The sequence below is a fragment of the Amblyomma mixtum genome, chromosome 1, assembly GCF_055824585.1.
Source record: "Amblyomma mixtum isolate Tamu chromosome 1, ASM5582458v1, whole genome shotgun sequence".
In the NCBI taxonomy this organism is placed as follows: Eukaryota; Metazoa; Arthropoda; class Arachnida; order Ixodida; family Ixodidae; genus Amblyomma; species Amblyomma mixtum.
Genome location: NC_143012.1, coordinates 266,790,789 through 266,814,436, shown reverse-complemented (window position 1 = coordinate 266,814,436; position 23,648 = coordinate 266,790,789). Strand labels below are relative to the sequence as shown.

Below are 23,648 nucleotides of genomic sequence, written 5' to 3'. Positions count from 1 at the left end.
CAGATTTGTAGTCTGTCTTTTCAGATTCTCTCGAAAATAAAGTCTCCAACACTCCGGAGATTTCTTCCAGCAGCAACACTGTCATAGGCCCTGTTGTTCAGCGACTTGTGGTCTCAGTTTTTAACGCTGTAGAGTTAAGGCTCACGTTATGCGGAGAACCCTACGTAGATGGCGTCGTCGCTGGTGTGTGCGCGTGGCCGGATTGGTCGAGAGTTTTGCTACGTCACACGCGGAGCTGTGGAATGCAGAGTAATTAAAACACAGTACTGGTGATTAGAAGGCCCCAGCATGATGAAACATCATTAGACACGTAAGTGTATGAAGTGAATTATTGAGCGGAAAGAAAAATCAAGGCAATTAGGCGGGAGTCGAACCCCTCACCCTTAAGTTGCAAGTCAGATACGCGACTCCTAGGCCACGCAGGATTTTTTTTCAGTGTTGCCTTTATTTCACAAAACAAAATAAAGACGATATGAGTAGGAAAGGTGAGCCGGTTTAAAAAAACTGTTCGCACTGTAAATGTTTAAAGTTTGTCGTTATCTCCAGTGCACTTATGCACTTAATTTTTTTTCAAACCTCAAACGTTCGACGAAGACAATCAATAAAATATTGACGTGTATCTGTGGCAAGAACCTCTCAAGGCGGCACTTTTTCTTAAGGTTATATTTATTGCAGCGAAGTTATATTCTGTTTACTTCAACTATATACAAAGCTTTCGGGAAACAGCATCAAAGACATCTAAAAAATGACAGAGCAACATAACACTACATGAGAGGTAAAGCTTGGACAGCACCAAGCACGTTAGTACGGCTTAGTTTAAGCGGTGCTTCATATTTATGTCTTTTTCACATAATGTAGAAACATTGCCCGTGTCTGTGTGAGTAAAAGGAGCCACTGACGGGACCCACTAACTCTATCGCATCCGTAAAGGCAGAGCACAAGTGCCTCCCCACTCCTCCGAATTTTTTCTTTTTACTTTTGAAAGGATTCAGGCAAGTTATTTCCAATTATTGGTTTATTAGCTTAAACTCAATCAAAAACGTTGTACGCTTGAAGCCCTTTTGATAGCTTTGTCACCGATATTAGTTTTTAAACAGAAACAGTTTTCAGGCGCTGCAGTGGCATTCGTTCAACAGACTGGTTGTCCCGAAAATTGAACAATATTAGTAGTATTAGTCGCAAGCTTTCGCAAGTAGAAACTATTAAGTAATCAAAAATTCTGTGGCCTGGCAACAATCGCCGAGTTCAGCAGGAGTTATTCAACCGACCGTTTTAAGCACTCTCTTACCCACCTGTAAACTTGGCCATGCATACAAGCAACATTAAAGCGCTGTTTTAAAAGGTACCTGTGACAATATTTTGTTTCTTTTTTTTTTCGTGACCGCATATTCCATCGGCGAGCAGGCAACCTGTACTCCTTTTATGCATATGTGAGTCGTTGCATCTGCTCATCATACAGTTAGGCCCTCCTATTCGCACAACAGTGCGGTAATTACGCAAGATAAAAAAAATGTTTCATATGGCGACCAGCACGATTGGTTCTTAATGTGCGGTCATCTGAATAATCGAACTGGCAGAACATTCTTACGAGCAAGTGGATTTCTTATGTTTCAGCGCGATTGATATAATGCGTCGAATGGCATTGGTTGCGGAAACTTTGAATTCGGTGAATGGCACTCAGATAAGCTCGCAGCAAAAGTGCTTGAATTTCATTTCTATCCGTAGCTCTTGTCCGTAGGCCATCGCAGTTGGTTTTTCTGACAATGGCTCTGAAAGCAAAGCGCCCATTCCGTTCGAATTTCCAGAGAAGCCAGACAGCCCCCGAAATTTGAACATAAAGGAGGTGACAAGCCAGAGTGTGACGATGTCCTGGATGCAGCCCTACAGCGGCAACCTTCCACTCACCAGCTACATTGTCCAGTACAAGCGGGATTCAGGTAAGCTGGCTTCCCGCGGACCATTGTGGCCAGACTATTCAGTACAATGTTGTAATTCTGCGGCGCAGGTTCACGTAGCATTGCTGATGTATATTTAAGTACTAACTTAACTATGACTTATGGGAACTGGTCTAGCCGTCGTGACGCTTGGCACTGAAGCAGAAAACCTTCAGAAACTGAAGACACGGTTCCGTGTGACCACTCGTTCTAAGCGCTTTATGAACGGCAAGTTTTTTATTGCGGATGAAGCACCCTCCTCGTAGACAACGCAGCTTGTCTGTCCCGTTTCTTCGGTATTTCAAGCAAATATTTTGTACATTGCCCGTAAACGCTTGGGCAAAGGTTCCCAGGCTTCAGGTCTTGCTGCTGGTTTTGGTAATGTCGCACTTAAGACACCTCCGCGAGCAAAGTTCCGCACGCAGTCCTCTGTTGAGCAGCGAAAGCTTTACACTAGACGACATGAAAAGCAGTTACAGACCTATAGTCGAGGCAGCAAATATGTTCTTAGCTCTCAACCAGAAAAGAATCTTTTATCAGCGCTTCACTCACGGTGCAGCGTTTGTCGATTGCCGCGCGGCAGAATGGGCGAGTCCCACTGTGGTTGCTCCCAGAGCTGTCAGACCCTTGCAGCTCCGAAACTCTGAGTCAAAACACGTCGCGTCCTGCGGCGAGTTAGGACTTTATTAAATGGAGGCGCTGTCTATATGGGCGCACAGCTTGGTGGCGTCCCACACTTTGCATTTTTGAATACGTTCTTGGCCGTGAGTGGCCTGTGTAGTCACTGTGAACGCCGCATAGAGATCTTGAAAATGTTGTAACCCTCACTTTCAGAGCAAGTCAGAGTGCCGGAATTCAAAATATGCATTCCACCATATGTTTCAAGCGAGTACGATTGAACAGCTTTGGTTCTTCTTGTATCAGCGGATTGGAGCGCGCTAGAAAAAAGCTAGACCCCTAGCTCGTTGGCCAGTCCGAGGGTGATGAGCCTTGTGTGCGACGGAAGTGACGTGTTGTTCCCGGTGCCCTGTGTCGTGTGCAGAGCAGTGGACCCCGGACGTGATGTCAGTGCGCAACTCCCCCAGCGATCTGTCCGTTGTGGTGCGCAACCTGAATCCCGTCACCACGTACAACTTTCGGGTGGTCGCGGAGAATGCTCTCGGACACGGAAACCCCAGCGAGGTGGTCAGCGTCATTACGAAGGAGGAAGGTGCGTGCCGGTGGACATCCCCTGTCTACCAAAATAATTTTTACTGCATGCCTAAATCTCTTATAACATAGTTTTTTTAAGATGATGCGTCAAAAATATTGAATGCAGCTGATGAGTTGCATAAGTTACTCGTGAAAACCTGAGTCATTCCGGTGTGAACGCTGGTTTCCTTACATGAGCAGTAAGAATTTTGTTCCTTGGTAAGCTGCTGATAACTGATCTTAAAACCTTGTATGTTTGGTATAAAACGGCATCACGGAGCTATTCGGAGCGGGAACTCAAAACCTGCCGCATTTAATGGAATGTTTAAGACGGTGCAGTTCTTGAACGTAAAATGCTATCACAATTTTTTGCCCATTGCTATTCAGGTAGCTACGGGTCACTTCAGAGTTCTTTGCTAGAAACGGCTGGCTTACCTTCAGGTGCAATGTTTACACGCAGCCTAGTTTGAGATAATAGTGCGTCATTTGTGTGTTATGTTATTTGCAATCAAAATCGGGAAATAAAGGAACCAAACCACTTTTACTGCGAAAAAATCTGAGGACCTTTTACTTCCCTTGCAACGAGGTATAACAGCACGCTACGATGTTCTGGCAGCACTGCGCGGCAAGGTTGTCAGCCCCAAACTGTGTCATCGTAAGAAGTTTTATGTTATGAGTCATCTACGGCCCAGTGCTTTGGTGAGCTCCTTGCTGGACGCTCATCGCATACCCTTCAGATGCTCATTCAGGTTATCAAACAGCCAGAGGTTCGATGTAGCTAGGTCGGGCCATCGAGATGCGTGAGGCAAAACATGTTGGTAGAGCCGCCCTCATGTTTCAACGATGGCATGACGAGGCTTTAGCCCACAGGTAGAGCAAGTTTCTACCAGTTGGAGGAGAATATAGTGAAGACGAATGGTGCTCCTGGGAAAAAGAACATTTGAAACTTCACTTTAAAATGCAATATCTTTCAATTCAATTATTTACAACGATTCCCTCCAAGTACACTGTTGGTAGAGTAATATACTGTTTTCTGACGGTAAGAAATATAAAATTCTCGCTCCTGGTGGCTTTCCGCCTGCGTGCATTATGGCACGGAATGCCTACGCGTTCGGTGGTGTAGCGAGCCCGCGGAATTCCATGTCATTATGGGTGATAACGGCACCGCTCTTGCCGCCAACGTGGAACAGCAGTGAAATGTAAACAGGAAAACGACGGCGCCCCTGAAAACATTTAAAGGAATCGAAAGTGCTGAATACTTCACAATTTGTTGCGGACAGGTATGCCGGCAGAGTGCACAGAAAAAAAAAATGCAGGAAATAACACAAAAGCTAGGACCGAAAGCCTCACTACGGCATAGTGGCGCCCTCTATGCCTTGAACAGCAAGTGCGGTGGTATTGATTGGTAGCTGCCGCTGCATTGCTGGTCGGCAGATGGCGCCAGAACCCTTCGCCTGTCCGTAGGAATCTCATCTGAACTTGCGCATAGCTGCCTGGTGCAACTGCGCTCTGCTCGAATTATATATAGATTAAAATTTTCCAGAAAAAGAGCTTTCATTACAGCTAAGTACATATTGTGACGCTGTTTGCCGCAGCGTGGAGCGCTGTGCAGCCTTATTTTGAGAATTCCTTGGCTCCTCTATTGTTCATCTCGAGCTTCTGAAATGTGTACGATGTTTAGCAGGCACTGCACTCACACTAATCATGAATGACCCAGCACATGCTGGGCTTTCCTTCTATCGTTTGACTGCGGCTCCTAATGATAACTGCAATTTGTGGGATCACGTAAGGGGTGTCAGTGCGATTTTAGCAATCCTAAGCACTCCCTGAAATTTTTCTGCCCCCTTCACTGTTTTCTTCAGCTAAAGCCATTAGAATGCAGTGAGCGCAGCCATGTGTATATAAAGGAAACTTACTCAAAGTTCTCAGAACCACCGCTCCCTAAGAGGAGTTTGCCCTGATCCCGAATTCGAGCCATGGGTCTCCGCCAGCCCGAAAGAATCATTCTACTAAGCTGACGAGGACGGCTAAGAGATGGCAGGGCAAGGCCGAACTGACCAACTCGAAAGGGGAGCAGTGCATGAAATACTGCCCGAGGTGGATGATGCCTGCTGTTTCAGGACAGCCCGCCATTAATTAAAAAAAAGGGACTTATTAGGTGCGAGAATTAGGTGCGAGGATGATTCTCGCAACATAGCAATGTATTATTGACGGTCGTCAGAAAACGGGTAAATCATGTGAACTTGTAAGCTAGTTAGCTACATTTTAACAGTTATCTTTTTTTAACAGTTGCAGTTAGGCGCCCTATTGTAATCGAGGATTTGTAGCACTGGTCGTTAGTAATGGGCTAAGTTCGGGGTATTGTTGGTGCTTCATAGTCGAATGCCGCACCAAGGCCATTCAAGTTGCCTAATTACCTCATGCACTGCCTATGCGATAGGATTAGTAGCTGTTGATGCATGCCTTTACCCGAAGAGATGCAAGTTCCGGTATAGTGACCTCATTTTCCTCCAGCCAATTTGCGAAGTTTATCCTCAACAACATAGTTTTTTCGCGATGATGCTTTTGACGCAATCGCATTAACAAAATGGGAGACTGAACTCTTGCGCACTTCATTTCCTCTTTGATGGCGCGAAGACAGCACAGTGGGAGGACGTTGTTTTTATTTCTTTTCGAGCAAGAAATTTTCTTTTCTTCTCAGTGTTCGCGTTACGGTTGTACTGTTCGTTTCATTCGACACTGATGGTACGTACTGATGGTTGTATGTGCGGCATAAACAGCGACCTATTTCCAGCGACCACACAAACGCTTCAGGTTGTTAAAAGTAAAGAAGATAGCCCGAGCGGAAAAATAGCGCTCCCCTTTAATTCTTCTTATTACTTCCTTAAAATGAAACGGTCAACTTAAATAGTGTGTTCAGAAAACGAGTAATGTATACAATACGAAATATCGAGCACTCCAGTAGGTTGGTTTCGCAAAGCTGCCTGCACTCTCGCCTTTTGATTTCAACTGAGCCATTGTTTGTCTTTTTCGCACTTTCAGCGCCAAGCAATCCTCCAACGGACATCAAGATTGAGCCAAGTAGCTCGAAGTCCATCAAAATAAAATGGAAGGTGCGTAGAACAGCCTTGCTTTTCTATCTCAGTAACTTGCCGCTGCTGCATTTCGCAATATTTAGCATTAGGGCTTTGCAGCGATGCTGATGCTTTGTTATTTGCGTTGTGATTTATGGCGCATAAACGACTGAGGCTGTCATGCGCGATGCATCGTTAGTAATATCGTAACCGACAAAAACAGTCGATGGATGACACAAAAGAAAGAAGGTTTTTTTCTTTTTTTTTTTGCTGCGGCTTGAACTGTGTTCTCAAGAGTGCCATTGATTATCAAGTGATCTTGTATTAATTTATGTACAAACGTAGGAACATGATACCTTATGTATTATCGGTGTCAAATGTCTCTAGGACACACGTCAAGGAATTTTTTCCTTTAAGCATGATATGAACGAACAATAGCCTGATTTCTATAGCACACACGAGAGAACTAAAGTTCAACTTTCCCGCCCACACGCACCTTTGTGTCCTACTGTCCGATAAGAAGGCTATGCGCTTTGTTTGCCATTCATGCGTCCTAGGTACTTTTGTCCCCGATAGTACGCCTTATGCTTAAGTGCGCAAAAAATTAAAATCAAGATGCAGGATTCACAAAGAGGCAAAAAAAAAAAACATGCCATCGAATTAAAAAAAAAAAGCACGTAATGAGCTCGCATACAAGTACGACGTAAAATGTGGGGACTGAACGTGCAACAAAAGCAAGGCATGATTTGTGCTTCCAATATTAACATAGTGCTTAAGTTAGCTCATACTTTGTCTAAACGGTGCGAAAAAATTACAGTAAAATTTACTCGAGCTATTATTCGCAGCGACTATAGCATTCAGGACTGAATGGGAAAGTCCTCTCTAAACTGTGCCTTTAACTTTACGGCGGCGGTGGTCATTGCCATGCTCCGCATTAACATTTCAAAAATTTTCACCTGAGCCTCTTAGCTCACCCTCTTGCTCTTTATGTCCATGGTCGACACTCCCATATTTTGCTTGCCGCAGAGCTGACAGAAAAGGCAAACGCCTATCACGTAATTGTGCGGTTTCGCTCTTTCTGTGGCTCGTAACGCTGACTAACCTGGGAAAGTGACAGTCGATCAGATACCGCTAGGAATGCTCAGCAGTGTGAGAAAGTAGAAGCCTTGTCCGTATCTTGATGAAACACAAAGTTTATACGCACCACAACCCACAACTGAACCTTGCAGCGTCCTCTGGCGTCTGCTTGAATGATGAGCATGAATGACCTAAAGAGTCATGCGGAGGTCATGCATGTTTGCATGTTCAAAGGTTATAAATAAGTGCATGCTATTTCAGGAAACACGGTAAATGTAACTCAGAGGTCATTTTGTAAGTTCGAAGGGTTATTTAATAAACAAATATAGGAATATAGGTGAATGTCACAAGTAGGACAGGCTCATGAACATGTTTCTTCAGTTAGGAGATTCGTTTGTTTTGTTTTATGGGGTTTAACGTCCCAAAGCGACTCAGAAGATTCATCCCTATTGTGTTTTTTCGCATCACTGTCATTTCATTTTTTTTACAGCTACCGATCACGGCTTCGCGCCGTCGGTGTTGTTCCTTCCACACGTCCCTTTCCTCCCAACATAGGAATGCCCCAACATATGAAGACGCAGAACAAAAAGTCAGAAAACTAAATGCGTACTTAAAAAGCTGCCAGTGCGGGGGCTTGGCTATTGTACCCTGGTCTCCGCCCTCCGGTGAGGGCCGTCTTGGTCAGTCGCCTTAAAACCAGAGGCCATAACGCAGGCCGTGATGCACAGCCAGCCAGGGATCTACCCAATCATTCATAGGCTATTGCGGCGCTTTGTGTTTGCTCGGAGGCAATTCAGTGGGAATAAAAAAGAAGTTCCTAGGCAGTGTGTTGTCATTCGTGGTATTATAATTGTGTGAACCCTTTCGCGGCTAGCGCTGCTGGCGACAAGTGATCGCTAGCGCTGATAACTTGTGAACTGAGGGCAAGCCGCCGTAATTTTTCATTCACTCGGTTTGTTTCTTTTGAATGCAGTGAATGACTGAGCGGACAAGTACAAAAAGCATCTTCGTTTTTTCTCTGCCTATTTTTTTCGACAGGCTCCTCCGTCTGAGGAACGGCGGAGCCCGGTGAAAGGATACTACCTAGGTTACAAGCTGCACCGTTCCGGCGAGCAGTATGTGTACAAGACACTGGAGAGTTCGAGGAGTGGCGACTCTGAAGAGTTCACACTCAGTAACCTCCGTCGGAACACCGAGTACTCGATACGCCTGCAGGCGTTTAATTCAGCGGGCTCCGGACCAGCCAGCGAGGAGATAGTAGCAAAGACACTGGAGCACGGTACGTATTGCGTACTCGCCTCTGCTAATCTCCCACAAACTTCTATAAAAATGTATTAAACATGTTGGGGCTACGTCTACCACAATTCCAATTCACTGATTAGGCGCTCTTTCGGATACTTTCTCAGTTGTGGCAGTGAACGATTGCTAGGCACGCTGAGGACAACTTCCTGCGATTACAGTTCTCAGTAAAAATTCGTTCTTTGGCTGTTTCTGGGTACCCTGGTGTTTTTCTAGCATTTAAAGGCGCTTTTATCGTCGATAACTTTGGATTTAGAAGCCTTCCAACAAACCTTGTAAAGTCCTTAGCCAAAAGGAAGAGTTGCCGCAGCTTCTAAACTTAGTGGCTGTGTGGTAGAGTAACTTCTGGAAACCGCGCCCCAAAATCGGAGCCGAGGAAGTCATTTTAGCTGCATTTCGTTCATTGCTCTTTTGTAGCTTAAAAAAGCTCCATTTTCGATGAGAGTGGTCTCTTTGTGATCACAACATAGTACTCTATCGATTAAGGCCAGCTTCATTTGCCCTAAGTGGGGCCTTAAAGTTTTGCTGCATACATGCCCACACAAGCTGAGAGCGCTAGATGGGTTTTACATGCTCGGTGAAAGAGCATTGCTTGAGTTATGCGATTTCGCATGCGAATGCTGTTATATTATTTCCTGTAGAAGCATTGTTACAGAGGAACAGAACCAACACGCATTCAAACCAGGTTAATCTTTAACAACGAGCGCCATTTAGAAACCTTCAACAGCTATTTTTTTCCTAATGATGTCAAATAATCCATTTAAATGACTACTATAAGCAAAACATCCCGTTCTTCTTCTATGACTCCACTTTCATTTACGTACGAAAACGTTTCCTTCCCGAGGCTTCAATTATTGCCCTGAGGTTCCTAATACTTTCATCGTTTAATCTTAATTTTCACCTGACATACGTGGACAGACATATATGGACAAGACATTCCAGTATGAACGAAAAACAGACTAGCTGTAATCAAGAAACCAAACTAAAAATTAGACTTGGTAAAGCCAGAGTCCGAAACCGCCGGCCACTAGAGGCGCCCTCATTTGCAGAAGTGAATCAAGCGGGCGTCGGTCTCCGGCCGCCATTATATTTCGGACTTTTGTGCGATTGCCTTATTAGCTTACGTTAGAATGTGCTCTATAGCATCATTTCTCAAATCGAACTTGCGCTTTGACGAAGGCAACGCTAAAGACATACGAATGCCTCACTGGAGCAGATGTTAGTCGTAAAAGTTGCTGCAAAGCGTTGCAACTCAGAATCACAGAAAAAGAAATTTATAACGGGACAGGCAACTTCCAATACCCATTAGACGAGACACAAGGCCGTTTGCTTGTATCCTGCCTTCACTTGGTTCTCTCCGACCGCGAAACTTTAAGTATGCGAGCGAAAACATCAGCTTTAGAAAGCTGATCTCTTCGTATGTTACAGCTCTTTTATCTTTGCACTGTTTGACGCTTTACCGGTTTTGCACACTAGGATGAGTCTGCCAGCAGCTCTAGTGGACGCGAACGCACTCCTGGGAAACATTTGATTTCGTGATTTTTGATGCCGCGTGTACGACTGGCGCTTCTGCTAACTGTATCTGCTTTCTCCGATGTGACCAATAACTGATTTTATATCGCTTTAATAAGAAATGCATTCGGCGACCGTGTTCGTTAATTCAAACAGCCTAATTTTCTGTACACAAGGGACGCCAAAGATAGCTGCCAAACCCTTTCCGTATTGCACGGCAGATAGGGTGACATCGGCGTTTCCCGCTAATTGCACTCTCGTAGTGCGACGTATGGTGCCCAGCCACCGTATGCGTCGTAAGCAATAGTCGGTTTCATATCACTGTTACCAGAACTACACTGGATCCCACTGCGAATTCTTCCTCCTTAATCGCCGAATCGTGCTCACGAATCCTGCGCGCTCGCTATATGTAGGTCCACTCGTCGTGGAAGGGGGCTGGTGTCGTGAGAATGTAAAATGCTTTTCAGAAGCACGCACATATTTCGGGGCGGAGTTGAGACCACCTGTTGTAGTTCGAAAGCACCTGTTTTTTGCCGCGCTATTGCTCCCTTCGTTTTCCTTGCAACTCCGTGTTGAAGAGGCGGAGAACCAACGAGGTCGACTTTCTCGGTCTCGCCTCTGTAACCGGAACGGCATACCGACACGTAACAAGTGCTCGACAGCACACGAGTTATATTGCCTAAAAACACATAAACATTGGATATCATCGTCAAACTAACAGCGGAGGGCCTTCCATCTCAGTCATGAGAGAGCGCCGAGGTTGCCGAGGACCTCGGAAGATGATGTACATGATGATGTACTTCTGCAGACGGTGGTGCCGTAGCGCGGCAGTCACGAGCAGCATATGAAGCTCTCGCAAGAAGTTGCCTGACCAGAAAGCACTGAAAGACTCTGGTGAAGCTGACAAAATCTTATCTCTTTTCCGTTGAACGCCACACATATAGCTATGAAATTCCGGGCGATTAGGGAGCCTGTATGTATCGGTTTTAAACCGGTACATGCAGGCTCCCTACGGGCGATTGACCCACTCCGCCATCTGTTGGTTAAGTTTGAAATGTTGCGGTTCATTGATTTTTTTCAGACAATACAGAAAGATGGCGCAATGCTCCTGCAGACTGCTTTTGCGCTGAAAAGAGGCTAAAAATGAACCCCTGTGAAAAATCGACATGCAATGTAAAACTGCCGCACAGCCATCTGTAAAATCATATATTAATGACTACTGCAGCACGTCAAGATCTTCTCAGTTAGAGCAGCTTGCAGAGCCCGATCTTATAGTCCTAATAATTGATGCTAAACATGGAGGAAGGAAAATTTTTTTTCCTTCCTCCAAGATGCTGAACCTCTTGATGCCTAAAAGTCCCTCATTGGCTGCTATAGTTTTATTCTCGTCTCACGCCATCTAGTCGCGCGTTGCCCGTAATCAGCTCTTTTGAATTCTAGGCGGTTGACACGCCATCTGTTGGTAAAATGAAAAATCACTTATTTCGAAAGGGCATTGATTTTTCTTGCACCAGACGGAAAGATGGCGCCACACATCTCTGTGACCGTCTTGAAGCCTGGAAAGAAACCAAGAAAGAAGTACTTTTTAATAATCTAGGTCCAAAGGTAAATTTGCGCAAACGCATATACAGGGCGTTTCATCTAAGACTTTATAGTATTTTTAAATATAGACTTTCTTAGTTAGAAGAGCGCTTTTTTCGTCATAGCATTGCCAGGGGTGAAGTACATCAGAATATAGCTAAGACGTGCTACCAGCAGGCTGGTTAACTAATATTAAATAGTTAGCTTTTTAAGTATTACCGCTAGGGTCCTCAATTACTGAGGGGCATGTAGCCCACAGTAAGTAATATTCACATCAGGTTTTAGAATTTCGAAAACGCGGTTGCCCTCGGCTCTGTGGCGCGACAAATTTCGACTACATCGCGCCAAAATGCATGCGCGTTTGACAAGCTTGCAGGCAAAGCAACCTCTACAGTGCACGGAACTCGTCAAAATAGCCAAAATTTGCTGGGCCACATCGCCGAGGGTTACCACATTTTCGAAATTCTAAAAACCGATATTGATATTACTTACGGTGGGCTACACGCCGCTCAGTAATTAAGGAGCCTAACAAGAATAGCTAAAAAGTTAACTATTCAATATTAGTTAACTACTCTGCTAGTTAGCACATCTTAGCTGTATTCTGATGTACTTCACCGCTGACAATGTTATGCCGGAAAAAAGCGCCCTTCTGACTCAAAAAGTCTATTTTTCAAAGTTGTGTAAAGTCTTTGGGGAAACATCCTGTATAAAATCTTAAATAATGATTACTGCAGCGCACAGTGTATTCTTTGGAGCAAAAGTGGCGCATGGCCATTCGGCGCAGTGCGAATAAACAAATGGCAAAGTTTTGGCAGCCAGCTTAGGGCAAGAAGTAAGACGCCGCAGTCCAGGCTAGTACATTGATGGCGAAACATTAATGTTTCGGACATGCATGTTCCCGTCGCCAGTTTACCTCCGCTTTCAAGGCCAGTACTGTGAATTCTCCTTAGTGAAACTTGCAGAGGTGCTGTTGTTGTTCAGTATTAAACATTGTTCGTGATTATTTATTTGTTTGTTTTTAATTTTACAAACTGCAGTCTCGCATGAGGCTATGACAGGAGGAGGTAAAAAAATGTACAAGCAAATGACAACCAGTATAGCGTAGTGTGAAAGGACAACAAAATGCGCAGGAAAACAATTACAGCCGGTAAAAAAATGTACAAGCAAATGACAACCAGTATAGCGTAGTGTGAAAGGACAACAAAATGCGCAGGAAAACAATTACAGCCGATTTGCATAGTTATTGAAATGCGAAGTAAGTGTGCAGCACTGCTTACCCCTTCTGTACTTTTTTATGCATTTTGACACTTTCTTATGCTTTGACATTAAAGTTTCTCATGCACACGATGCGGCGAGCGGTGCGGATCCGAGGTCTAGGGAGCACCGCGCGTACACGTCTGCTGTCCTGGAAGGCTGAAGGGTGAATGACGCGAGGGGAGAGAGGTCGAAGTTGAGAACGCGGAGGGCGACAGTGCGGAGTAACACGTGATTGTACAACACTGCCCGGTGACGGCCGCAGCGGCCGCAACTGCGATATGCGCCAATCTCTCATTGGCTGCAGCTGTGCGGCAACACCACCTCCTCATTGCGCCGCCTGACGCGAGCGTCACCACCTTCCCTTTCCGCTTAAAGTTGAAGGAGATAGAGAGAGAGAGCGGCCTCGGACAGACATCGGCGAAATCCGTGATTGCGGCTAGAACTGCTACGTACTAAAACATACCGGCTACAAATCGCAGAATGTACGAATCTTTCAAAGGCAGCGTACGAGTAAGGCCAGGACGGGCGTTCCGTACTTCTATCGTGATTGTCCTTGTAACGGTCATGTTGGTTGAAGGATCAGCCAAGCCTTTCAATGCCTAATCATTATTTCTGTGCTGCTCCACGGGCACGATGCTCCTTTATTGAACTGTACCGAATCTTTCCATTCTGCAGCTTTGCACTTAGTGTTTTTCAGATCAATTTTAGGAAAAGGGCGACATTATAGAGCCGGTAAAGCGCGGATACTGGTTATAAATAACACAGATTCAGTAATACAACACGTTCAATTATAGATTTGGTTCTCGCTAAACAGCTGATGAAAGATCACTCTTTGCTTCGACGAGTCCATTATTTATGACAATTATGAGATTCGCCCACCTTTAAAGACTGACCCTTGGAATTCAATCCTTTTTACAGATACTAAATTCTTGTCGAGTGTGGAATATCTACAGCTAATTTGCACTGTCAGGAAGCACATATGACGGCATTCGTAAGAGTATTCTTTTCAGGTTAGTACAGCCACGTAACTTTAGCGCCAGGCCAGCGTGCTACCCAAAATTCTTGTTACACGGTGAGATGACTACTCTTGTATGCTCGGATCCGAAAGTTAATACAATGACTCTAATGCTGCAGCCACACTCCTGCCATTGTCGATGTGATGCTAGAAAGGGTGGCAGTCATTCTAGTAGAAAAACTTCAGTGAAACGTACCTCTTCATTAGCGATAAGATGTGAATTACACCTTTGATGAATTGCACAAACTACAAGTGCGAGACAAATGCGTAATTCTTTACGGCGCTCTTTACTATTTCTTATCAGTGGTCATTTTTTTGTCTTTTTTTTTACAGCGATAGCTGTTATTGGAGTCGAAATCGAGCGGATGCACGAGTGTTCGCGTGACAACGTTCGGGGCTCCAGAATGAGAGTGAGGGTTAGAAGGAAAGGTTAAAGGATTATAGACACCTTATAAACGCAACAGCGATAAAGAGCTCGCGTGGCAGAAAATTCGGCGTCCCCGTCGGCGTCGTTGACGGTGAGCGAAAAATCTACGAAAAATTCCCAGAGAACAAACCTAGGAGGTTGGGGGGCTACCTAAGCCCCGTAACAATACGGCGTCGTTAAAACTGCTTACAGGTTTGTGAGCAAACTGCTCTCCGTGGCAGATGGCAGTTAAACTAACGATTGGTCAAGATACAGGGTCTGTTCTGAAAGTAGTAGGACTGGTTTTTTCCTGGGCGAACGGGCGGACGAGAGGTGGTCGGCGCGTGCAGGATCGTTGAAGGGGGATATTGGGAATGCTGGGGAAAATCGGCAGTCGGCTCTCGGCCGTTGAACAGAGGGGGTGCTTGTACTGCGAACCCCTGTCGAAACGTCTCGTCACGCAGAATCGTCGAGTGTTTACTGGATCAGCGATACGCGATCAAATTTTGAGTAAATCTTGGTAAAACGGGCAAAGATACTAACAACATGATTAAGGAGACCTACGGTGACGCTTCCATGGGTAGATAAGGTGTTTTTTGAGTGGCACAAGCTTTTCCGAGAAGGTAAGGAAAGAGTGGAGGAAGACGACCACTCCAGACGCCCTTCGACCAGCAAGACCAACGAAAATCTGTAGCGAATGAAACATTTACTTAACAGTGAGTGTCAGAATGATTGCTGATGACTTGAGCATTCCTCAAACCCAAGTTTTTGAGATCGTGACAGAAAACTTATCGATGAGGAAAGCGTGCGCGAAGTTGGTGCCGGGAGTGTTGTAAGAGGAGGAAAAGGCCAACCGGTGGAATTTCTTCATCATGTGAATGAGCACCCCAATTTTTTGGCCAGCACAAGGCGGCAACGCTGCCTCAGCACCCCTACAGTCTCGACTTGGCCCCGGCAGACTTTTTTTTATTCCCGAGAATAAAATCGACGCTCGCGGGGAAACATCACGGATCGGTAGAGGTGGTTCAACAGGCCCTGACGAGGGAGCTAAACAGCATTCCGGTCCAGGCGTTCCTGGAGGCGTACGAAAACTGTAAAACTTATTGGCAGCAGCGTGTAGGTGCGGAAGGGTGCTACCTTCAAAAATTGTAATCGTTTGTACTATTCTCTTGAATAAATTTTGTTTAAAAAAATGAGTCCTACTACTTTCAGAACAGACCATGTAGGTTCCATGGGAAGAGCAACCTGGTTCTCACAACCCACCTGATGGCAGCACCTGCCATTGCAGGGCAGTGCCGGATCACTTAATCGCTGCTCCACTGCGCCAGGAGTGGGATGAGGACTCGCAGAGATTTATGAATATAAAGTTGAGGACGACTAATTCTGCATATATAGACATTAACCCAGTAACACTGTCGAGTCGTACCCTTAAGGCGGAGCTTAAGTCTCCCATCCAATTTTTTAGTGGTGTTTTCTTCTTTCAAATGATGCGTCATACTTTAAAATGCATGGATAACAGCGTGATGTACGGATGCGACAGCTAAATAATTTATAATTCATTTTCTTTTTTTCGGATGTTTCGGTTTCATCAACCAACCAAGGTGTCATGGCTTTGACGTGTAGTTGACCCTTAGGTCACGTGAGTCACGATAAAGACTGCAGTATAGACGCTGATACGTAAATTTAATACACTACAAACCTTAAACCAGCCTGTTTCACGAGTTGGAATGACAACAAACGAACTGTGAGCATTGTCGTTATATACTGTCGTTTTCGCGTGCCTCATGTGACCTGAATGTCAACTACACGTCACAGCAATCGTTCTGTTAATAAAACCGAAACAGAATGAGAGCCAAGAATAAATTCAATTTTAAGTTATTTAGCGGTCGTAGGCAAATATCACGCGGTGATTCATGTATATTAGTGTCTAACGCATCATTTAAAGATGAAAACATACAAGCAAACATTTGGTGTGTACAGTCTTTTAAGATGACGCGGTCATGCCGGTGGCAAGAAAGCTGGGAGTTGACCTGAGGAGGAAAAAGAAGAATAAACATAAAAAAACTGTCGTTGCTTCGTCCAGTTTGTCAGGCTATGCCCTATTACTACTCCTCTTTTCCCCTCTAAACGCTCCTGTTTCCAGCAATTCACCGCCTGTGTCTTGGCCACTCACCCGTAGTGGGTGTGCGCCGTCTTTATTTGAGGTCAACCAACTATCCAAACTTTCACTGCAATGGCGACAAGGTATTGTGAGAGGCTGGTAGGGATGGCTAGATTATCTTGAGACCCACTTAAACTTCAGGGAGACGAGGCGTGCAGATGGAATAAAGCTGCACCCGTTGCCGCAGCGAGAGCGACTGGGAGAGGATATGGGTGCGTGCCGTGTGCTTTCCTTGGCTTTATCGGTTAGGCCTTGACTATCATTGACCTCTGCTGATACGAGGTGGACCACCGCTGTGTGCAGTCAGGAAGCAGTACTAGGAAACCGCAGTCGGAATGCAACAGCCGTGTCAGCGAAACGAATTATACATAGAGAGAATGGAGTCGCGCGGAAGTGGAAGTGGACTGAAGCTGGCATTAGATGCCTTATCGGGGAAAAAAATGAGCTGTCGGTCACATATAGTTGTACTAGGACCGAGAGTGACGTCACCAGACCGGAAGTGACAACTGTACGGTTCAGTGTATATTCACTGCGTCCGTGTCGCCAATTCTAGACAGAATTGAGGTGACATTCGAAGGGCGAAAACGGGGGAAGGGGGGGGGGGGGGGGGGGGCTGGGGGCGCAAACACAGCCATGAAAGAATGACATAAAACTTGATTAAGGAGGCGTAAACAGGCTGTAATGCTATTGCGCTACCAATACAAAATGTAATTGAGTGCCCCTGTGAATTTTTCGAAGCGGCAGTACATTGCCAGCAGTATTGCACACTTAATTGCTCTTTACCGTCATGAAACGAATTCAGTAAACACGAAATCTGCGATGCGAATACGGCGCCAGTGAATAATTATTTTTTCACTACCTTTTTAAGATCCGTTAACATGACTGATACAGATATTGCCATGCATACACTAAACTTACAACCGCGGCACAATGTTTGAGACACAAACAGCAGCTGTATAGCCCAGTGGTTTGAGGTATTGCCTCGAATGCGGAAGGTACTGTGTTCGATCTCCAGTTCAGCTTGGTATCCGCCGGTTTTCTGACGGGTACAGTGTCTACCGTAAGCTGGTACTCCTCTCATCTTGAGAGAAGTCCTCACAAGAACCGATATTTAGTTCACGTTTTGTGGAGAAAAGCCCTTTGTGTAATTGCGGTCTTTGGCCACGCTGCCCTTGTGAGATTAAAATTCGTCATCAAGGCGGTTTCACAAGTGAACAAATTAAAATATGGCTGTTTTTATTCATGAAAAAATAAAAAAAGACCCCAAGTGAAAAGAAAGTGTGGAAGCGTCCACTAAATGTGCTCTCATTTCTGGCTTGAAATTTGTAGTATTTTGGAGCCTCGCTAATGCTTTGTCGACATCACCATGGGTCACGGCTTGGGCAGTCTTTGCACTTCCATTAACGTAAACATAGCGGCAATAGAATAGCCATAAAACGCAAAGCAAGCAAACAATAAATAAAAAAATAAACGGCGAGACAATAAACGACGCTAAGGCAGTTCTTTGTACGCTGATCTTGGGAGAGAGTCCATACAACGGGGACGCATGGTCGTCACTGTTTTACTGCACTCGTGGAAACGCTGTTATCTCTTCAGAGCTGCTCGCCGAAGCGAGCGCCACCTTTTTTACTCTTCTGTTTTCTTCGGGCACGTCCTGTCCCTTCCGCTACTCCACGCGCTGCTAAAAGCGCGGACGTTCTTAAGATGGTCGTCTCTTCCACACTGCATCCAGCGAAGCGAAGGGTGACTGGTGTGAGCTGGATGCTGAGACGCTCGCTGGAGTAGATAGGAGGGTTTTAGCGCAGTTGATGGCTGGCAACGCTCAAGGCGAGGCTTTCTAATATACATTGTTAAGCAACTCTGTCACCGCGTCTACCATTGTTAAGGGTTCGGGCAGATGAGAAGGAGGGTGAGACACAGGCAGTATTTGCTTAACGCCTCCGTTCTTTCGTCTTTTTTTTTTTATGAAGCGAAGTGTTTATTACTGAGCCTAATAGTGCTTGATCTCTTTTCTTTTTCATTTTAAAAGATCCACCCAGCCCGCCTTTGATTCGTGTTCAGTCGACTACTGCGACGTCAGTGCATCTTCTTTGGGAGCCTCCGGACATCCCTGTCACCGGTATGAACCTTATTTAAAATGGCAGCAGTTTTGGATGAGTGTTTCATGTTGAAATGTCGTAAGTTATTAAATAATTGAGGAGCAGTGAACCGTAGTTTGTGCTGTACGTGATATGCTTGCAGAAAAGCCTCAAGAAACGGATAGAATTCAGTACAGTTGTGGCAATACGCCATAAAGAATTATTCGTTAAATAAAGAAATATTTGTTCACAAATAAATTAATCAATTGTCGCTCAGCAAACAGCTTATTTTCGTTGACTACGGCATGACTCATTTAGTAGCCAATAAAGCAACGTCATACATTTAAGTACAAATATGTCAAACTCGCACTCGTTACGAAAGGCTTTAAATGCACTCTTACCACTTGCAGTGCAAAGTCGTTTGCTGCAACTATTTTTTCCAGTCGCGGTGTCGGGCAAACGTGTTACAAGTATTTCGTGCTTCCTGGTTTCGATACAGAGCTTCTTACTATTACCTAGAGGGAAAGCTGGCGGTGCTGCACTTCAGCTACCATGGACCCTCAAAGCATCATGGGCCGGTGAGGTACCTGGTGCGGGACAGTTGGATTTTTTCGTGAGCACCGAGTGGCGTTACTGGGATGTTTTATTCTGAAAACGCTGTTCTCCGAGCGCGCATACGTGCTGCTTCAGAGAAGAGCCGTCAAACGGCGCACTCCGCGCGCAGACAGCTTTGGCGCGAAAGTAGCGCGCAAAAGCCATAGTTGCCAAAATACAACAACACACGATGTCAAAAAAAGGTTTCTCTTTTCCGAAATGCCATTAAAAACGCTCTTAAGGTGTTTAAGCAACAGCATTTTTTTAAAACATATTTCTTTTTAAAGGAGAGCTTGTTAGGCACGAATTATTAGCGTCTGTAGTGAGCGATACTTGGCCAACAGGAGAGCAAGCCATCTCTTACTTTGGTCAAACTTTGCATTTACATGCTTTTTTGCTCGTTTGTTGCAATTTATAGACAGGATATTGAATGCTAGGCCATTCTAGATTATCAAACTACGTCTATTTTTCGATTACTCTTTTGGCCAAAAGTTGTAGTTCTGCAGTGTGTAGCTCAGAAGCCCGTGATACTTAAGAGCATCCATGGCGGCTGAAGTGGCCTTGAGAAGATCCATGCAAACTGCCGTAGACGGGGCGCCAGCTTTCCCTCTGAGCAATAGTAAGACACTCCATGGGTTTCAAATGCCATTTTTAAGTGTAACCTACTGACGAAGAAAACCAAACCCGACCAAGTGAACGGAACCTGCTTGGAACGGAACGGAACGCTTTGCAGAGCACGGTCTGTTGCTTTCTGCATCCGCTCCGGTATTCTACCTGACGATGTGAGATCGCATTTTATCGCACCCTTTTTTCGATTTTTTCTCTTAGGTCAGCGCATGCGCTACTTTTGCTTAGGTTCCGTTCACTTGGTTGGGTTTGGTTTCTTCGTCAGTCGGAAGTTAGCGCCTGTGCTGTTGGTGTGTGTTCTCTCCCCTTGTGTAAGTGCAACCTATATATCTTGTCAAACGATTTTGCAAAAAAAAAAACAAAAAAAAAGCGTACTCCACTTTTCGTCAGGGTACATACTGCACTACAAAGAAGAACAGAACGACTGGGTCAAGCAGCACGTTCCCGGCAACCAGCAAAGCATAGTGCTGGAGAACCTGCGATGCGGAACGCGCTACCAGCTCTACATGGAGGCCTTCAACGACGCCGGGAAAGGAGACCCCACCCAGGTTCTCAGCGTCAAGACGGAAGGAACAGGTGTGGTTTGTACATGCTCATTTGTACTTTGAAATCAGTTCTCTTCCCGATCTTCTCCCCTAGTAGCACAGATTGCTGCCGGAACATTGCAGCAATGTTACCTATTTAGGCTGCATTAACGTGGCTAGTGTCCTCCTTTGGCAATATCAAGACAACATACGTGAAAAACATTGCTGCTACATTTCCCACGATGCTGTGTCCACATATGTACAACATTGCTGCAACGTTGCCACAATGTTTCATAACATCATATGTAACATTCTTGAAAATTTTAGCAACCCTGCACAAGCATGCAGGCCTGCTAATTGGTAAGCTTCACAACATATCATAACGCTTTTCGAGGACCAACGAGAGCGACCGGCACTTGAGCTCCACAATACAGCACAACATGTAACTCATACACTCACCTCCGAGCGGATAACATAGAGTCAAGCTTATATAGCCGTTCCTGAAGGGTGTCCCAAGGATGACAGTGGCGAATAGGTAATAAACAAAGCTTTGCGACATATTAATCGAGCTGTGCATGCAATTTATAGCAGGCGCAACAGAAGAGGTTCAGTTGCAAAGTACTGGTAGTTGAAAAAAATGTTTACTGTAGCAACAGTCGGAAAACTTCTGGAACTCTGTGCTTGAAATATATTTGTAATGTTGCTTTATTGTTATGATTCAAGCATTATAATAACTTTCATCAGGCTGTATTGCCTCAACGTTGCTTCTCGATGTTGTTCCAAAGATGGCAGATGGTATGTTATCCGAACGAATTTCTGAACATTTGGCTGCATGTTAGCAGAGAGTGTCATCCTGACCAACTTATGGGCATGTTGCTGTAACGTTGGAGTATGTTGCACAACATTATAAAACATTGGCGACATTGTCATAACGTTCTGGCGACATTTTGTGCTACTAGGGTCTGTCCCGTGAAATATCTTCAGTAAGTGAAGCGCTTCCTTCTAGGAGAAAAATAAGTAGGAAGAGGTATCATATAAACACATATGCACTTGTAGGCTATATTCTTTCGGTTATTTATTTATTAAATAGATCACGAGGTGCGATTTCACAGTTATGTCTTGGTAGAAATTGTGAGCAGGCCAGCGCGGTTTCCAGTTTGTGTTGAAAGTGAAAAATTGTGTAAAGCCTTTACCGAATGTTTACGCCCCACGGGGTTTGCCTCTAGGCCGCATAGCGGGGTTCCTGCAGGATCCGTGGAGGTCGCTAGTTTTGAGCAAGCCCGAACGAGAGTCCCTCAAATTTTTAAGACATTTGGAACGCTGTCGACGATGCATAGCGAGCCATGCAGCATCAGCCAGAATAAAACCACTTCGACACTTTACCTTTGACTAAGGTTTTTTACCTGTTACAAATTTGTAGAGCGATGTGACCGGGTCCAGATCGGGGTCACACGCGTAATATTGGAACTGAAAATAAAACTAGATTATTTCTTCCGCGAGTCTGTGAGCGGCGGCACAATGCCTTCTTGACATCTTTACCAGCAAAACTAACGAATGGCAGCGGTCACCAGCACGCCCTATGGTGATCCACTCAGTGCGGTCACGGGCCCCTTCACATGGCCCCTTTTCGGAACGGATATAACCTACATGTAGGTTAGGCGCAGGCTTGTTATCTGCGCCTTCCAGGGAACGGGATCTCCGAGCCGAGGTCTTGAATGACGACGGACACAGGTTAGGATAGTAGTAGAACAGCGGTTTATTCCGCGACAACAGAGGCTCTCAAAGGACGCAGCAAATATGTAGCTTCAGCACAGAGCATGCTGTTAAAGGCTCTCGAAAACTCAATGCTACGCTAGAAATCGTGAACGAGATGTGAGCATCAGAGCGCTATAGAACAATTCCAACTTCGACGAGACTAAAAGGACGGGGCACAAGAACGCGCTTGGTGAGGTACGAGAAACCGGATTGGCGACATTATGGTAGAGCACCCGCTTCGTATTCAAGAGGTGCTGGGTTCGATCCCCAGTGCCGCCGAGTACCTGTCGGTTTTATTATGAGATGAATATTTTTCCCGGCCTGGTGATTGGTTTAAGTGTTCGAGAAACGGGTGTTGGACGAAATCGTTCTTTAAGAGCGAAAGCTGTATTACTCGAGGTATAACTCAAGAGCTGCGGCTGGCTTTGCGCATTTGACCTCAAAGTCCGACGAATGTCAAATTAAACGCACACCCCAAAGAATAACGATGTGTGGCTATGTGTATTGCTGCGCATAGCCTGTATGGTATGGTCACAGCTAATGACCAGCAACCACGTGACCGATGGCCAGGGCTCACTTGATATTTGACCTTGATCTTTGACCTTACCCTTTAGAGCTGAGATTCGCATCGCCTGATGTGACGTCATGCGATGACGTAGCTTGACGTCACACCAATCTTTGTTATAAATACCACGGGCTTTGCTTCCGCTCGTCTACTAGGTTCAGCCGCGTTTAACCTCAGCCAATTTTTTGGGCGGCTCTGGAGACCGAATCCATCTTCTCCCGAAAACATCGCTTCCATCCGTGACTCGCTGCGGGTTCACCGTCTTTGTACAGCAGGGGAAGGCGCCGGTTCTTCCTCTATGAACATTTCGTCGGCAGGTATCCCGGGTCGCGGAAAGCATGACCACTAAGCCCCTTGATATGGCCCATCATTGAGGAGCGATCACACTCTTCTCAGCGGCCACACTTCGTGAGCAACGTTTCGGTCAGGCGCAGTTGTGCTGCACCGGCTCGCCCCTGGATGGCGGAGAAATAGCGCGCGCAGTTTGAAAGCCTAAAAGGGGCCATAGAGCAACACAGTGCTAGGAGAATCTTAAGTCCGCTAATTATAGAAGAGGGCTAATTGGCTCCATACGGGCTAAATATTCAAACAACCATCTCTTGAAAAGCTCAGTCTTGGAGCTGAAGATATCAGCGGACACTAAACGGAAAAAAAAAATCGAAATCATTCGACTATGTTAAAGTTTGCCTAACTATACCTGACAAAGTGACATAAAACCTGCAGCTGAACAAGAGTTGTCAACGGCCAGGTTTCCTAATTGCACTCTCATATACCAAGAAAATGAAAAAATGAAAAGTTTTAAAGCAACAAAAACCAATCAACCACAACTTGTTCTGTGCAAAGCAAAGCAGTAAAATTGAAATAACCGGGATTCAGGAGCATCGGGCTAGATGGTGGTACCTCATTAGTACGTCGAGCAAAGCTTCTTTCTCGCAATACGAAATTCACATGTGTGCGCCATTAGAATGCCCGCCAGATGTATTCCGAGGCTAATTACC

At 45.3% G+C, this 23,648-nt stretch overlaps 1 protein-coding gene across 1 annotated transcript in view; it reads left to right on the top strand.

Moving 5' to 3' along the window:
* The window catches only part of LOC149371623 (cell adhesion molecule Dscam1-like), a 407,986-nt gene that overhangs the window by 344,869 nt on the left and 39,469 nt on the right, over positions 1–23,648 (top strand). The window contains exons 14-19 of the mRNA XM_089565878.1: positions 1,806–1,937; positions 2,977–3,144; positions 6,168–6,238; positions 8,315–8,555; positions 18,537–18,626; positions 20,197–20,382. Of these exons, the coding sequence (XP_089422004.1) occupies positions 1,806–1,937; positions 2,977–3,144; positions 6,168–6,238; positions 8,315–8,555; positions 18,537–18,626; positions 20,197–20,382 (888 nt within the window). The remainder of the gene's footprint in view (positions 1–1,805; positions 1,938–2,976; positions 3,145–6,167; positions 6,239–8,314; positions 8,556–18,536; positions 18,627–20,196; positions 20,383–23,648) is intronic.